An 18,330-nucleotide genomic window follows, 5' to 3' on the forward strand; every position below is an offset into this window, starting at 1 on the left:
GGCATTATCTACAGGGGGTGGCACTATCTACAGAGGGCACTGTGGCAGTATCTACAGAGGGCACTGTGGCAATATCTACAGAGGCACTGTGGCAATATCTACAGAGGACACAGTGGCATTATCTACATAGGGCATTGTGGCACTATCTAAGAAGCCAGACTGCATTTAAGCGATTGTTAAAATAAGCACGTGGAGTAAACACGCAAATTTCAGGTAAGCTTAAACCTAACAGTATTATTATAGTAATGTAGTATTATTATAGAAATGCAGTATTGTTATAGTAGTTCAAATAACGAATTGACTAATACTAATTTTATATTGTATCAAATTTGAAAGTAATGCGGCCTGTCAACTTCACATTTTTTCAATGTGTGGCCCATTTACCCGGCCGAGTTTGGGACACTTGACCTAGACCAAGCAACGGTAAGTTACATTACTAAAATAATAACACTACTACAAATGATCCAACATAATGGCAGGAACATCTTAAAAATCCACAAGTGAAATCCTTCATAGGAGTTGTCTAGAAACAGAAATCCCATGTCCAAATCAATGCTGCTACAGAATATATTTTAGTCTGTAATGACGTAGTAGTACAGTGACATTTTGATAATATTAGCAACACAATATAAAACAATAATATATTATGGTGTGTGGATTACTATATGGAGCAGTTGCAAACTTGGAATGCAAATAATAAACTTAATATTACTAAATAGTAGACATCATATAGAGGTTTTCCACTTTTGGAAAACTCCATTTGTCAGAAGGGTCTTTTGGCAAAATGCTGATCACAGGATGTCCCACTGTTGTGAATACCAGCGATCAGTGCTAATCTCCACAGGAAGCTGGTTTGAACGCTATGTACAACTTTGTAAGCATTTTTTCTTGATCTAATGAATGTATTTTATGTTTTTAAACAACTTTCAATTTGACTTTTATTAAAAAATGTTTTAACTTTTTAAGATACAGCTTCTATGTATCCTTCTATGTATCTTGTATTGTATCGTACTCTCTCAGCCGAATCTGTCAGTTCAGTTGTGCTGACAGCTTGGCTGAAAATGGGTCCTGTGTGTCTTTGATACACAGAATCGACCTAATATCGATCACATCTAAGTTCATAAATTAGATGTGATTGATATTAGCTTGATGTTGTTAGTCCGAGAACTGACAGAATTGGCTGAGAGAGAACGAAACAGCTTCTATGTACAGGATACATAGAAGCTGTATCTTAAAAAGTAAAATAATTTTTTTATAATAGTCAATTTTAATAAAAAAACCACAAAATAAATTTAATTAATAAAAAAAAACATTTAATTCCCCTGCAGTGCATTAAAAGGAGAAAAGAAAGGGTGATGCATGACACAACGATTCTCTATTTGGTGTTTTTAGAATCTCTATGTCATGGGCTGCCCCTCGGGACCTGTAGTAGGCCTAACACAGTGTATACATTTTGCCTGGAGTGCTCCTTTAGGAAAATATAATGCAAAATATAATATAATATAGCAGTCTAATTGTATACTATTAAAAGGGAAACTAATGGAAACTTCATTTATAGGTTAGAAACTAAACTGATGTATCTGCCAATCACATTCGCAAGAATTTGCTGTTGTTATGTGCTGTTTCTTCCTAGTCTGTGGTTTTGTTTTTCCCTTGCTCTGCATAAAACCACTGGCAACTAAACAAACTGAGGAAATGCCTAGTCAGAGCTCATCCATTGTATTGTGCTGTGCCGTGTACCCATAGAAACCGTTTCCTATTCCTGTAGTAATGCATATTTGTGCAATAATCAGTCTATAAGAAAAAAAACATCAGTGAAGGAGTTGTTTTTTTCCATTCTTATTCTTTAGGACAAATAATATAAATAAACTAATTTTTGCCGTGCACATACCTTGCGGTGAACATTTTTCTCTGAACTTTCCAAGTCTCCATCCAGAAAGGGCATAGCAAATGAGCTGAGATCCTATAAAAAAATTCTAGTTATTAGAATTAATTTAGTAGAGATAAGTATTTGCAAATTTGTTTTCAAAACAATTAAAACACAAAGACAATGTCAAAAGGAACCACAAAGAATAGGAGTGAACCCCAGGTCAGATTCTAATAGATCTTCTAACTTAAAGGGGTCTTTAACTTTTTTTCAGAGTCCCTTTAAAACCTTCAGGACTAATACCTTAATAAGCCTGAATGTTCACAGAAAAATTTCACCTTTTATTTTTTTATTTATTTATTTTTTACTTTTACAATTTTTTTTCTTCCCCTGTGTCTGGAGTAACCTTGGAAAACATGATGTGTGTTATCCCAGCTTAATCCTCTAGACAGATTACAGATAATAGGGATCTGATACCTGCTGGGCATTAGATCATTATTAGCAGTGATATGCATACAGCGGATTGCTGGGATGGCACAGATCATGTTCTACCAGCATGCTCCTCTCCCCCATCAGACTGTTGGAAGCGCGTGATATCATCTATCCGTCACAGGTTTCAATAGTAACGACCGATAGCAGAACACAGCGCTCACTTTAAGCACTGTGTTTTGCATATTTTGTGACAGGGAGCTGATCATTTCGGATCTTTTTAATGGCAGAGCCTTATGCAGCATGATCTGCCATTAAACAGTGTCACGTCAATTCAAGTCACTGCAGCGGTATATGCTCCAGCGACATAAATAGCCAGATTGGCGATGTGAGGGGTGTTACGCTATTTTCATTTTAGCCATGAAACATTGGAGTTTTGTAGCAGGTACACTAATGTTTTTCCAGCCTGATCCGCCCCTTTTCCGTCTTAAAAAATCTAAGCCTTAAAGGGGCTTTAAACCTATTTTATAAATGGAGCTGTTTAGTTATAACATAAGAAGAGGAGAAACTTTTGGTAGGTTCATGTCACATTTTGTCTCTACGTTTATACCAGGAAATTCTCCTGACATATACATCTAATGTGCCCATAGACTATCATTAGCTAAACACATGCCAAAAGAATGTCTGTTTGGCTCACGTTTGACCAATATATAACTGGATACCTTTCCCTCAATTGAAAGGTGTATTCAAAAGAGTCATCAACCATATCCAAACATGATGTGAAACTTGCCCTTATAAACTTTCTATTTTGCACAATTCCCTAGTGAATGTATCCAAGAGTTATAGAGATCTATAAATGTCCCTGGATGTAGCCATGACAACCAGAATAAAAACATCTATTGTCAACACTGCTGGCTACTTTCAGAACACTGGACAGAGGTGCAATATAGAGATCAATTTATATTACAAAGTTATTATTTTATTTCACGAGTAAAAAACTTTATTCTTTATTTTTAAAAAATTGAGGAACCATCTTCTCGCTGTGAATTGCAGGGGTTAGAAATACTGCGAGTGTGCATGAATTCACACTACTAGCACTTTAGATCTATAACATCCTTTTTGTGTCACTGATAGACACAAAATAGAAAGTCTATGAGCCTGTATACTGCTCGCTCAGCTTTCTGAGGAAAGCCGATCAGAAACAAAGCGGCACACGCTCACCTGATCGCTTTTGCCACTTCATTTTAGTGATTGGTGGGAGGCTCAGTGCTCGGACCCCTATCAATCAAAACTTCTGACATATCAAAAGTTCTTTAAAAGTTTAGTTACCCTTTAAGCTCAGAATACCGATAGGAACACATTAGTATCATGTACTGTGAATTGTAAAATGATGAGAATTACAATCACTATATCCTGCACAAGCTCTTCCAGCTTTTTTATAATTTTTCATTGCGGACACTGGGCAAAAGACCCCTACTTAAGGACAGTTGGCACGATGATCTATAGTGGGTGGCAGTACTTGATCTTCAGAGGAGCATGGAAATAGAGCCAAGTCAGCTGGTGCCAGTCAGGGTTGCTAACCATCCATAAATTTCTAGATAGTCCATAAAAATAAGGGTCTTTTATCCAGTGTTGGGGAAAAAATTGATGCGTCTGTGATTTTTTTTGAAGTTGAATGAGTTTGTGCCATTTATTGCGATTGTTATTATCATTGGTTCAGAGATCACAGTACTAATGTATTCATGTCACTAATGCTAATGTATTCATATCACTAGTCTAATCTATAGACATATATTACTTAAAATCTTTATGATTCAACGTGGTTTTCCAAATTGTCCGTAAAAAATGTTTGACGTCCGTGATTTTTGGATAAGTTGTCCTGAAAAATAAAAATGTCAGGTTGGCAACCTTGGTGCCAGTGCCTATTGCTAAGCAGCTTCCCATAATTATTTGAGCACTGACTTGCAAGTTCAGCCCATGTACAAATTATTGAGTGAAAAGCACATAGTGGAAATGATTACTTAAAAGAGTATTACAAATGGCGACATATCACTTGCTGTCAGTTGCTGACGTTCGCGAGAATAAAGGGACTGAGGACCCTTCTGCATTTTTTCTGCAATATATCACTCCTGTCCAGGCGCAGTGCAGAGAGCTGCATCAGGTTTTCAAGTCAATGCGGGCGAGTTGCAGTACCTGCTAAGTTCCTGGATGGCAATGATAGATTCAGGACACATGGTGTTCTACCTAATTCTAGCAATATACCAACCACTGGGACCCCACGTTCAGCAGGTGACACCATATCCTACCGATAATCCATCACTTGGTAAGACTGTATAATTTTATCTATGTATAGTATATACTACTACAGAGTCACTCTGCCAGAAGGTTACAGAGTATTATGAAGACACGCTGAGTACTATTCCATTAAACATAACAACTCTTGGATGATATTATTCCATAAACATATTTTGGTCAAAAAACACTGCAGAAGTACGCAAGATCCATAATCCTGGACATATTTATGTAGCAAGACTTTTAAACACATGTTTATAGCATCACATAATCTTCTACCACTGATTCTGTCATATTTTTGTATCATGTGGGAATATGATGTAAGTGATAACGATAAAATTAACACAATGTCTGAAGACTTTGCCTCTTTTGTCATATTTTCCTGTGTTCTTCTAAAATATAACTTGGAGAATTTGGTTCTTAGGATGCATCTAATTTACTACAAGTTCGAACTTGCAAGAAAACTACTGACATACTTTATGCTGTCAACTCTTTTTGACCTATGCTTGTTTTCTCGTAAAGCAAGACTCCTATTATTTGTAATTCTGTTTCCTCACTAATGTGAATGAGAAACACAGAGGGAAGTCTGAAGCAAAAGATCCACACATTTAGGCCCCATGAACACAATCGTAGCTTTCATCTGTAATTATGGATGAAATTGCTGACCCATTCATTTCAATTGGCCACGGACACCTCTCCGTATATTTACGGATGTGTCTGTGCTGTAGAAATTATCCGCAATGTCAGAGTAATAAATCTAATAACTGTTAGATTTATATTGTATTAATATTATCAAAATGACTGCATTATATTGTTTGAGATATGTATTAGATATATTTTAGATATCTTTTCAATCGTCTCTTAAATGAATGTATTCTCTATAATCCAAGATAGGGTAAATATGACATAATCTGGCATTCCAAACTAATGGAATACTAGGAAGAAAGTCATTACCTTATATGGAAGTATTTTTGGGTTTATACCTATATGTACTTGGCATCATCTGATTGGTTAATGTGTGTTAACTGAAAGCATGAACCTATAAATAAAGGCTCCGTCCACAGCCATTTTAGATTTCTGTACATCAAACCATTGTATGTACAATGTCTCCCGATCAGTCATTTTTGTAAATATGAATGAATCCTGCACAAATTCTGTTATGGAGAAAAGGGACTCAAGAGTGAAGGTGATTAATCTAACAGTTGGAGGCCCCAGCGAGATATCATCAAAACCGGCCTGATCCGAAATTAGCGTGGAATTTCCCTTTGGAGAAAGGGAGAGAAAAACCGGTGGGTAAGCCATTGTCTTGCTATACAGCCTCTGCCTCTCTCTGTGGGGTAAGTCTCTTTTGGTTCTGTTGGGCAGCAGAGAATCTCCGTGAATTTGTCAGGGATGCTGTACGTGTTATATGTGTGTGTTTTATGTATGCCAAGTGTAGAATTGAAATATGAGGGGAATAGCTGTTTGTCTCTGTAAGTGTCTACATTGTGATGTGTAAGGTAATGATGTATGTAGATATATGCTTCTGTTAATGTATGATATGAAACATATCTGAGTCAGTAGTATGGTCCTCTTCAGTATGGTGTTAAAAGGGATTATCCCACCACAACTTCTAGTACTGGGCTCTAGGCTGCTAGTAATCCTCACATTAAGAGTTAATAGTAAATCTTTCTGTGCATAGCTCAACTTTAGAAAAGGTAGGAGGGAAACAGGGGGAAGAGATGTTGTGGTACTACAAGACTCAGTTTCTTGCATGATCCTCATCTTGATTGGTCCTCCCACAGCTGCCTTATCTCTTCTTGAAGAGATTCTGTTACACAGCACATTCAGCTATGTCCTTTCTTATCCCCCTTCCCCCTCCCCTTCTGAAAGTCTGGGAATGTCTTTGTTCAGCGTCGTCTGTATCGTTATTGTAAAGTAATAGTGGGTATTGGCATTTGTAAATGTAATATAATTTGGTTAAACCAGAATAAGGTCATACATTTGTATGTAACATTTAATGGTCAAATGTTTGTAAGGTAAAAATTGGTCCCCAGAATGAATTTCTGCAGTATGTTCTTGTTGTGTATTATATCTGTGTTTAAAATATTAATTCCAGAAAGTCAGGTAGCCATCCTAAAGGAAATAAAAAAAAAATAAATGTTCCAGGTCAATGGAAATTTAGGTTAAAATTTCCCGGATAGCGGAATTTTTAAAGGGGAACTTACGGTAAATTAGTTCCAGGAATAGACCTCAAGAATTAGGGCTCGCTACCCTAATAAGTAGAGGTCTGGATTAAAATGGGCTCACTAAATAGCAAATTAGGTTCTAAGGGCCAGGAAAGGCGAGGAGAACCAGGGCTATGGCTATAGTGAGACCACAGAAGGAAGGATGGGCAGTAAAAGGAATAAGGAATAAGGGTTTGGAGGAAAGTAAAGACGTAGAAAGTGTAAATGAGAGGGACAAACTTGGTTAGAAGTGTCAGAGAAAGTAATGAAAAGTAAAAGTGCATAATCGCGGGATTTTGTGTGCTGGGGGGAGGCAGCGAGCTGTCAATCAAAAGTAAGGAGGCGGGGTAAACTCGGAAAGACTTGAGGAATGACGATATGACTCTTTTCAAATGAAGTTCTGACTCTTTTATGCTCATTTGCATACGGTGTGGGAACACTAAAAAACGGAATACTAAAGCTACAGAGCCGACTAAGAAGACAATTATAGGTTATATAGAAATGATTTTTCACCCACTACCACCTGGTATTGCTGGTTTAATAGGTGAAATGCTGGTGACAGGTTCCCTTTAAAGCAACTTGCATAGCTAAAACTGACTGGGGCAGATTTACTAATACTGTTTTAGACAGTGTAAACTTAGACAAGGCAGTTAGAACGTATGTCAAATTTATCAAAGTGGCGCACATTCTAGACACTTTTCTCTTCCTTACACCCCCTATTAGTTGGCTTAGTTTATGCAAGATTTTGCACTAAATTTTTGGTGCATTTTTTAATGCAGTGTTACATTTTAAGCCACACCTCTTCCCAGCTGAGCTACATCCCCTTTTCGAGCGTATAGAAAGAAAATGTCTAAAATAGTTAATAAATGTGTTGAACAGCATTTACGCCACAATTCTGGTGCATTTTAAAGGGCAACTAAAATTTAAACAAACTTCTGACATGTCATAGTGATGCCCCCTCCTGCTCCAAATGATGTTGTCCTTTTTGCATCTGTCCATCAATCTGACTTCCCGTCATCAGTGACAATGTAGTCTGTTCTCCTAATAGATGGAAACAGACAATGATTCATAGGGGCTGGGAGAAAACAGGGCAGGGGGGCTTCAACCATAAAGCCAGAAGGAGTTATGGTGGATGGCTCCAAGTTGTGCGCTAAGTTGGAAGGACTCATTCTTGAACTATGGGACGGAATACAGATAGGTAGCGAGAAAAAGATGGTAATGTGCAGAAGAGCTTTGTAAAACTGGTAAATGGTAGCTTTCATGGCGGTATTAGGCTTTAAGAACCTATAAGTTCCTTTACCAGGCTATATTTGGGAATTAAAATAAAAAATAAAAACCTAAAAATAGAGTCAAAACCATGCTTATACTGATACAATATATAATTTTATTGGTACGAAATATAAAAAACACACACATTAAAATCAAAGATGATTACCACAGTGTGAAGCAGATGAGGCCAGACAGTTGTCAATAGTTTGATAATAAATAAACATATATGTGTTTTGGAAGTATCATGAGTAAGGCTTGGAGTAACTGCAACCATGAAAGCACATTCAGTGCTCTACATAGTGTATAAAATATATAAACCCAGGAGACATGTAATGTGTTCTAGATATTATGCAGAGTCCCAGGTCTGAGTAATCATTTGAAGGCAAAGATGCAGTCAGCACGAGACCCAAACAAATGGTTACATAAAAAGTATATGTGGATATATAATATAAGCAACTTACCCATAGATTTGTGCTGTCTGGCGTCACACCCGACGTACGTTTCGTCTGAGAGCCTTTGTCTGGGGGTGATGCCAGAGAATCTGAGGGAGGTATTTATGTGACCAGCCACCAATCACAAGTGTGATCAGCTAACCAATTTCATCACTCACAGCTGATGAAAGGGATGTAACACATCCGGAGCAAAACAAAAAGTAAGAGGCCGACAAAGAAACGCCCCAATTGTCATGCATATAACACACCACATTGCTCAAAAGCGTTCCTGTGGTGCACGCATGCGCGAACACCACTCCGATACATGTGACCAGCATATACACTACCGTTCAAAAGTTTGGGGTCACCCAGACAATTTTGTGTTTTCCATGAAAACTCACACTTATATTTATCAAATGAGTTGCAAAATGACTAGAAAATATAGTCAAGACATTGACAAGGTTAGAAATAATGATTTTTATTTGAAATAATAATTTTCTCCTTCAAACTTTGCTTTAGTCAAAGAATGCTCCATTTGCAGCAATTACAGCATTGCAGACCTTTGGCATTCTAGCTGTTAATTTGCTGAGGTCATCGGGAGAAATTTCACCCCATGCTTCCAGAAGGCCCTCCCACAAGTTGGATTGGCTTCATGGGCACTTCTTGCGTACCATACGGTCAAGCTGCTCCCACAACAGCTCTATGGGGTTGAGATCTGGTGACTGCGCTGGCCACTCCATTACAGATAGAATACCAGCTGCCTGCTTCTTCCCTAAATAGTTCTTGCATAATTTGGAGGTGTGCTTTGGGTCATTGTCCTGTTGTAGGATGAAATTGGCTCCAATCAAGCGCTGTCCACAGGGTATGGCATGGCGTTGCAAAAGGGAGTGATAGCCTTCCTTATTCAAAATCCCTTTTACCTTGTACAAATCTCCCACTTTACCCGCACCAAAGCAACCCCAGACCATCACATTACCTCCACCATGCTTGACAGATGGCGTCAGGCACTCTACCAGCATCTTTTCAGTTGTTCTGCGTCTCACAAATGTTCTTCTGTTTGATCCAAACACCTCAAACTTCGATTCGTCTGTCCATAACACTTTTTTCCAATCTTCCTCTGTCCAATGTCTGTGTGCTTTTGCCCATTTAATCTTTTCCTTTTATTAGCCAGTCTCAGATATGGCTTTTTCTTTGCCACTCTGCCCTGAAGGCCAGCATCCCGGAGTCGCCTCTTCACTGTAGACGTTGACACTGGCGTTTTGCGGGTACTATTTAATGAAGCTGCCAGTTGAGGACCTGTGAGGCGTCTATTTTTCAAACTAGAGACTCTAATGTACTTGTCTTGTTGCTCAGTTGTGCAGCGGGGCCTCCCACTTCTGTTTCTAGTTAGAGCCTGTGTGTGCTGTCCTCTGAAGGGAGTAGTACACACCGTTGTAGAAAAGCTTCAGTTTCTTGGCAATTTCTTGCATGGAATAGCCTTCATTTCTAAGAACAAGAATAGACTGTTGAGTTTCACATGAAAGCTCTCTTTTTCTAGCCATTTTGAGAGTTTAATCGAACCCACAAATATAATGCTCCAGATTCTCAACTAGCTCAAAGGAAGGTCAGTTTTATAGCTCCTCTAAACAGCAAAACTGTTTACAGCGGTGCTAACATAATTGCACAAGGGTTTTCAAGTGTTTTCTAATCATCCATTAGCCTTCTAACACAGTTAGCAAACACAATGTACCATTAGAACACTGGAGTGATGGTTGCTGGAAATGGGCCTCTATACACCTATGTAGATATTGCATTAAAAACCAGACGTTTGCAGCTAGAATAGTCATTTAGCACATTAACAATGTATAGAGTGTATTTCTGATTAATTTAATGTTATCTTCATTGAAAAAAACTGTGCTTTTCTTTCAAAAATAAGGAAATTTCTAAGTGACCCTAAACTTTTGAACGGTAGTGTATGTATATAGTTGATTCGTGGGAGTGTTACAATATATTATATCACACCAATAGTTGATTAAAAAATAGTTGATTAAAAAATATACAAACATTGACAAGTATCGTAACACATCATGGATCATATATGCATCAGTACAATAAGCATGGTTTTGACTTTTTTTGGTTTTTATTCTGATTGTTATGAGTCACCGCTGACTTCACCCGTAGTCATGGGCGTTTTCTAATATATGCCTCCCCCATATAATATATTATATATGACCTACTGATATCTACTTAGTTTCTTTATAGAGGGGTATTTAGGTTGTCCTCCATATTGGTTAAGTGTATTTGGGAATTGTGTGGTTGTGTGTAAGATGTGGCTGGAGCCCATCTTTAAATATGTTTTTGCGAAAGAATACTGCTGCTCCTCTAAGAGAACTGTATATGTTAATGATTGTTTGCAATGTAATAGAATGTTTTATTTTCAGGACTCTGCCTCTGTAAGGCCAATTATAATTACTTTTATGTGTGTATTTAACCCCTTTGTTTCAGCTAGGGACTTTTAGGTGTTGTCGCGCTGCATGTGTTGTTTGTCTGCAGGACCTGTGGTCACATGACTAGTTAGGCAGGTCTTCAAGTCGGTGAAGTGTGCTTAATAACTCCTCTCTTAGGATAGGATCTGATTCTATAAATAAGAGTGTTTTGGCACCACTAGAGAGCTGGATCTGTGCACCTCTGACAAATGCAACCGAGGAGAGAGCTATAAGGAAGTGGCTGTGGAGAGCTAAGGCGAAGCACTGCAGCTTATATTAAGAGAGGTTGCTGACCTGAGAGACAGCTGAGGAGTATGCTGCAGTAAGAGAGAAGGACTTGTGTGCTGCATGAGGTTGTTACAGAAGGCATCATGTATATGAGCAACTAAATAAGTAAAGGCTGCCAAAAACAAGGCAGCGGATCTATTGGCAGCCAAATGAGGAGAGACTGTGCTGTTGATAATCTCCTAAGAGATTAATAGACTGGTAAAATATATTTATCTGACTGTTATTGATATGCTGTATTACTGTTAAATCCTTATTGTACAACTTTTAGCGGCTCTGCCAAAAGGACAGTATGTTGCACTTCCCGCCACACTGGGTTCGGTTAGTGGGCTACAGCCCTGTAAGAGAGAAGATGTGCAGAGTATGCCTGGTGAGGCACATGTAGCGTAACAGCCCTTTGAGAGTTGGGGTGGGTCCAGTTACGGCGGGTGGAGATGCCAGGCAGCCTCACTGCAAAAAGTCATTGGGTGCGGAAGCTGCAGAACAGATGTGGGCAAGAGCTCCTCTGCAACAGCACAGAGAGTTAGGCCACAAAAATATCTGAAGCTGAGAGATGCTGGAGTGGTTGCAGCTATTGAATTGAGGGCCTAGAGTATAAAAAGGTGCTACCGCTGCATCACGGAGGAGTGAAAGGCTCTACATGAGCACGAGTTGGTGAGCCACCATTGCCTCCACTGTCATCTGTTTATTTGTTGCAACATAGTCAAGAACTGCACTTCCTTTGCTTGAGAAGTTTGATGCTGTTAACTCCATGGTGGCCGTGTAATTATGGGTAAAGAACTGTTTCCTGTATTTTATCTGGACTGTGTGTTCCATCATTGCACCCTCCCTGCCTTACCGATACTCGGCTTACATGTGTCTGGTATTGCAACTCAACTCATTTGCCGTGATTGGGACTGGTTTTCAATATTATATCCAGACTGTGAACTGGAATCGCACTATTTTTGACGAAAGCAGCCATGTTTTCCAAATCCTGGATAGGTGGGGTGGGCTAATAGACCCCACTGATAAGAGTTTCTGTCCCTTTGGCGTGTCAAAATATGGATTTTGGGTGGCTTTCCCCTTCAAATTAAGTAAACAAATGGTACTTGTGTAGCACTGGTGAGTGTCTCAAATTATTTAGCTCGATTTTAAAGGGAATATTAAAAACAGATACCGATACATATTCTTTTTATTTTGTAGATATCTTTGTTCTGTTTTCTGTGGATGATTATTGGGGCAGCCATCTTGCTTAAGCTGAGGTTAACATCATTCAGAGATATGCTTTAAAGCAGTCACATGGGCCATAGGAACCTGTAGACTGGAGATGACTCCTATGAGAGAGCTTTTTTCTAGGAATGCTCTGTGACCTGTACAGAGGTCACTGTACAGGGAGGAGGAGGAGGGGAGCTGTGTCCATAACCTATTATCAATGGTGAATCCTGTGTTACCTGCCTCCAGCTTTATAATAGAGGTGTTACTTGTCACTGTAATTTTGCCTGTGATGATAATGAGATGACTGCTGAGAAGTGATCTCTACAGAACAGGAAGTGTCAGTCTATTGTGAGGCTCAGTGGCCAGTGGGAAAACGGCAAGATTTCTATAATATTTTATTTTTAACATAGATAAAGACATAGAAAATGAAAATAAATCACCAAAAATACTTAAAAATATGTTTTACATAAAAACCTGACTTAACCCCTTCCCGCTCCTTGACGTACTATTACGTCATGGCAGCTGTATCGTTCGCGCTCCATGCCGTAATAGTACGTCTCGGGAGTAACGGCCGTTTCGGCCGTCCTCCCGACACATACAGGAGCTGTGACGCTGCTGTCTTGTTCAGCAGCTGTCACAGCTCCTACAGCGGGGACCGATCGCTGTGTCCCCGCTGATTAACCCCTTAAAAGCCGCGTTCTATAGAGATCGCGGCTTTTTAGGGGTTAAGCTGCCATCGCCGGCCTGCTACGCGATAGCGGCCGGCGATGGTGACTATGGCAACCGGACACCAAACAATGGCGTCCGGCTATGCCATAGACGGAAGCCTAGTGGGTCCTGACAACGTCAGGACCCACTATGCTTGCTGTCAGTGAGTAGCTGACAGTTCTAATACACTGCACTACGCATGTAGTGCAGTGTATTAGAATAGCGATCAGGGCCTCCTGCCCTCATGTCCCCTAGTGGGACAAAGTAATAAAGTAAAAAAAAAGTTAAAAAAAGATGTGTAAAAATAAGAAAATAAAAGTTTTAAAAGTAATAAAAGTAAAAGTCCCACTTTTTCCCTTATCAGTCCTTTATTATTAATAAAAATATATAAACAAACAAATAAACTATACATAATTGGTATCGCCGCGTCCGTAACGGCCTGAACTACAAAATTATTTTGTTATTTATCCCGCACGGTGAACGCCGTAAAAAAAAATATTAATAAACCGTACCACAATCACAATTGTTTGGTCACTTCACCTCCCAAAAAATGGAATAAAAAGAGATCAAAAAGTCGCATGTACCTAAAAATGGTACTGATGGAAAATACAGTTCGTTACGCAAAAAATAAGTCCTCGCACGGCTTTATTGATTGAAAAATAAAAACGTTATGGCTCTTAGAATAAGGTAACACAAAAAGTGAATGATTGTTTACAAAACGTACTTTATTGTGCAAACGCCATAAGACATAAAAAAAAATTATAAACATCTGGTATCGCCGTGATCGTATCGCCCCGCAGAATAAAGTTAATATATCATTTATAGCGCACGGTGAACGCTGTAAAAAAAAAAGTATACAAAAACAATAGTACAATTGCTGTTTATTAGTCACCACGCCACCTAAAAATGGAATAAAAACTGATCAAAAAGCCGCATGCACCCCATGAAAACTACAATGGATTCCTCAAGGGGTCTAGTTTCCAAATTGGGGTCACTTTTGGGGGGTTTCCAATGTTTTGGCACCACAAGACCTCTTCAAACCGGACATGGTGCCTAATAAAAAAGAGGGCTCAAAATCCGCTAGGTGCTCCTTTGCTTCGGAGGCCGGTGCTTCAGTCCATTACCGCCCGAGGGCCACATGTGGGATATTTCTCTAAACTGCAGAATCTGGGCAATAAGTATTGAGTTGCGTTTCTCTGATAAATCCTTTTGTGTTATAAAAAAAATGGTATAAAAAGAGTAAATGTCACCTCTACTTTGCTCTAAATTTCTGTGAAACACCTAAAGGGTTCATAAACTTTCTAAATGCTGTTGTGAATACTTTGAGGGGTCTAGTTTCTAAAATGGGGTGTTTGATAGGGGTTTCTAATATATGGGCCCCTCAAAGCAACTTCAGAAATGAACTGGAACCTAAAAAAATAAATAAATGAGGCAATACTTCGCTTCTTACATTATACTGATAATGAGCCGTGCCCACTCCGAGATGACCCCAGTTTTGACCGTTTGTATAAACGGAGACCCCTATTAGACCGTTCCAGTGCCCGGTTTTCCCAAGCATACACCCCCGAGAAGTGTTTTTCTATTGATGAGTCCCTGGTACATTTTAAAGGGAGGGTTCAATTCCGCCAGTACCTGCCAGGTAAGAGGGCAAGGTATGGCGTGAAGATGTATAAGCTGCGAGAGTGCATCAGGGTATACCTACAGGTTTAGGATATATGAAGGAAAGGCCACCCCCAAACCAGACTGCATCCTGGACTACAATAGGTACATGGGAGGGATGGACTTGTCAAATCAAGTCCTGAAGCCCTACAGCGCCATGCGGTGAGGTATAAGAAGCTGGCCGGGCACATCATACAGATGGCTTTGTACAATGCGTATGTGCTACGTCGATGTGCAGGCCAGAGGGGAACTTTCCTGGAATTTCAAGATCTAATCTTTAGGGACCAGGAAGGGGGGGCGCATCGTACCAGGGAAACACTTTCCAGGAGAAGGTCCCCAAACCGGTGGAAAGGGAAAGAGTCAAAAGAGGTGCAGAGTCTGCTATAAGAGGGGGATAAGGAAGAACACAATATACCAATGTGACACGTGTCCCGAAAAACCAGGGCTCTGTATAAAAGATTGTTTTAAAATGTATCATACATCCCTTGATTTTCAATTTACCCTGATGCACTCCGCACAGCTTACCCCCCTCATCTTTCCCTTCTGAGCCCTGCCGTATGCCCAGGCAGCTGATAACAGCCACATGTAGGGTATTGTCGTACCCAGGAGAACCCACATTACAATTTAAGGGGTGTATATCTCCGGTGGCGCATGCTGGGCACACTATATTGGACACTGAAATGGCATATACATATATAAAATTGCAAATCTCACACTGCACCATCTGCTGCGCATTATCTTTTACACAGTACCTGTGGGGTCAAAATGCTCACTACACCTCTAGATGAATGTCTTAAGGGGTGTAGTTTTTAAAATGGGGTCACTTCTCGGGGGTTTCAACTGTACTGGTACCTCAGGGGCTTCTGCACACATGACTTAGCACCAGAAAAGCTCCAGTAGGCCAAATGGTGGTCCTTTCCTTCTGAGCCCTCCCATGGGCCCAAAGGGCAGTTTATCACCACAAATGGGGTATTGCCGCACTAAGGACAAATTGGGCAACAAAATGGGGTATGTTGTTCCTTGTGAAAATAAGAAATTTTGATCAAAAATGACATCTTATTGGAAAAAATATCATTTTTTTCATTTCACAGCCCAATTCAAATAGGTGCTGTGAAAAAACTGTGCGGTCAAAATGATAACAAAAACCATAAATGAATTCCTTGAAGGGTGTAGTTTCCAAAATGGGGTCACTTCTGGTGGGTTTCCATTGCTTTGATACCTCTGGGGCTCTGCAAATGCAACATGGCACCCGAAAACCAATCCAGCAAAATCTGGACTCCAACAAACACATAGCGCTCCTTTCCGTCTGAGCCCTCCCATGGGCCCAAACGGCAGTTTATCACCACAAATGGGGTATTGCCGCACTAAGGACAAATTGGGCAACAAAATGGGGTATGTTGTTCCCTGTGAAAATAAGAAATTTTGATCAAAAATGACATCTTATTGGAAAAAATATCATTTTTTTCATTTCACAGCCCAATTCAAATAGGTGCTGTGAAAAAACTGTGCGGTCAAAATGATAACAAAAACCATAAATGAATTCCTTGAGGGGTGTAATTTCCAAAATGGGGTCACTTCTGGTGGGTTTCCATTGTTTTGATACCTCAACGCCTCTTCAAACCTGGCATGCTGCCTAAAATATATTCTAATAAAAAAGAGGCCTCAAAATGCACTAGGTGCTTCTTTGCTTCTAGGGCTTGTGTTTTAGTCCACGAGCGCAGTAGGGCCACATGTGGGACATTTCTAAAAACTGCAGAATCTGGACAATACATATTTAGTAGTGTTTCTCTGGTAAAACCTTCTCTGTTACTAAAAAAAAATTGAATAAAATTGAAATTCAGCAGAAAAAATGAAATTTGCAAATTTAATTTCCACTTTGCTTTAATTCCTGTGAAATGCCTGAAGGGTTAAAAAACTTTCTATATGCTGTTTTTTTTTTTTTTTTATAATTATATATTTTTATTTTTTCCATATGAACAAGAACATACATGGTATCAATTCAATATAATATAGAGTATAAGTCATGACAGGGGTAGTGTGAAGTTACAACATGTTGCACATCAGGAATGACAGGAATATCATACATTTCACAGTGATCTTAAGAACAATCAGTCCTGTTAATAACTAATACTTTGGTATGGTGAAATCCCCTTTTTTTTTTTTTTTTTTTTTTTTCTATCCGTCATCTTAACTCTGCTTTCGTAGGAATGACACGAAAAATTAACCAACATCTACAATACACATGACAAGACAATGGAGGGGGGGGGGGGGAAGGAAGGGAAAGAAAGAAAAAAAAAAAAACAGAACAGTATCCTGGTTTGATCTGGGTGCACTAGCGCAGTTATGAACTAGTGTTATGCGTTCAGGGTGGTCTAGATGAATCAAATGTATCCCATGGTGACCAGACTTCTTTGAATCGTGTTAAGCTATTATTCATAGAGGCTGTCAAAGACTCCATTCTTCTGACCTCCCTTATTCTTAAATATAAGTCAGCAACTACAGGGGGATCAGTTCTCTTCCATCGCGCCGAAATGAGACACTTAGCTGCTGTGAGCACATGTAATAATAATCTAGAGGAGACCTTACTGAGCCCTTTCGGCGGTACATTAAGCAGGAAAGTTAGCACAGACAATGGAACCCTGACCCCCAGCAGTGTCTGGAGTAAACCCGCAACCTCTCTCCAGAAGGGGCGAATTAACCGACAGTCCCAAAAAATGTGAGGAAGTGTCCCCCTCTCGCTGCAGCACCTCCAACATCTATCCGAAACAAGGGGATATATATGATGGAGAAAGTCTGGGGTATGATACCAATACATCAAAATTTTATATTGGTTCTCTCTATATGCAGCGCAAAGAGAAGATTTCGCGGCTTGCGACCATATAATTTGCCACAGCGATAGGGGTATCTCCCTCTCCATGTACGTCTCCCATTTGGTCATATAGTTATGTTTTGGGATCTCATTTCCCCCTGGAGATGAGAGGATACTGTATATATCCGAAATTAATCCCCTAGTGGAGGCAGTATTCCTGCAGAGAACTTCAAAGTGCGTAGGTTTAGTAAAGCTGCCATCTCCAGGGAGAGAATTGGCAAAGTGGGTGATCTGTAGGTAACTAAAATGTGCATTGGGCGGTAACTTATATTTAGACTGCAGCGTCGAGAATGGCAAAACCGTTCTCAAACAGGGGTCTATTATGTCTGCAAAGTAGAACAATCCAGCTTCTGCCCACGGTCTAGTCATCCTCGCAGTGAGCCCATCCGGTAGAGCCGGGTTAAATAGAAAAGAAGTCATGGGAGATTTGGGAGAAGACAGGGGGTATAAGGTGTTAGCTAGCTTCCATATGTTTTTGGTGAACAACATGGGACCTAATAGGGATTTTGGGCAAGTCTCCACCTTTCCAGACCACAGTAGCGAATTCGGGTGAATAGGAGCTACCCACAGTTTCTCAATCTCTGCCCATTTAGTATATGCCCACCTTGAAGTCCAGCCAGGAATTCTACGAAGATGTACTGCTAGATAGTACCGA

At 39.7% G+C, this 18,330-nt stretch overlaps 1 protein-coding gene across 3 annotated transcripts in view; it reads right to left on the minus strand.

Annotated features, from left to right (window-relative positions):
* The window catches only part of PRKAG2 (protein kinase AMP-activated non-catalytic subunit gamma 2), a 321,755-nt gene that overhangs the window by 169,833 nt on the left and 133,592 nt on the right, over positions 1-18,330 (minus strand). For all 3 annotated transcript variants that reach the window (XM_075827366.1, XM_075827367.1, XM_075827368.1), the window contains exon 2: positions 1,892-1,963. In XM_075827366.1, the coding sequence (XP_075683481.1) occupies positions 1,892-1,963 (72 nt within the window). The remainder of the gene's footprint in view (positions 1-1,891; positions 1,964-18,330) is intronic.

This window comes from Rhinoderma darwinii, chromosome 5, assembly GCF_050947455.1.
Source record: "Rhinoderma darwinii isolate aRhiDar2 chromosome 5, aRhiDar2.hap1, whole genome shotgun sequence".
Lineage (NCBI taxonomy): Eukaryota > Metazoa > Chordata > Amphibia > Anura > Rhinodermatidae > Rhinoderma > Rhinoderma darwinii.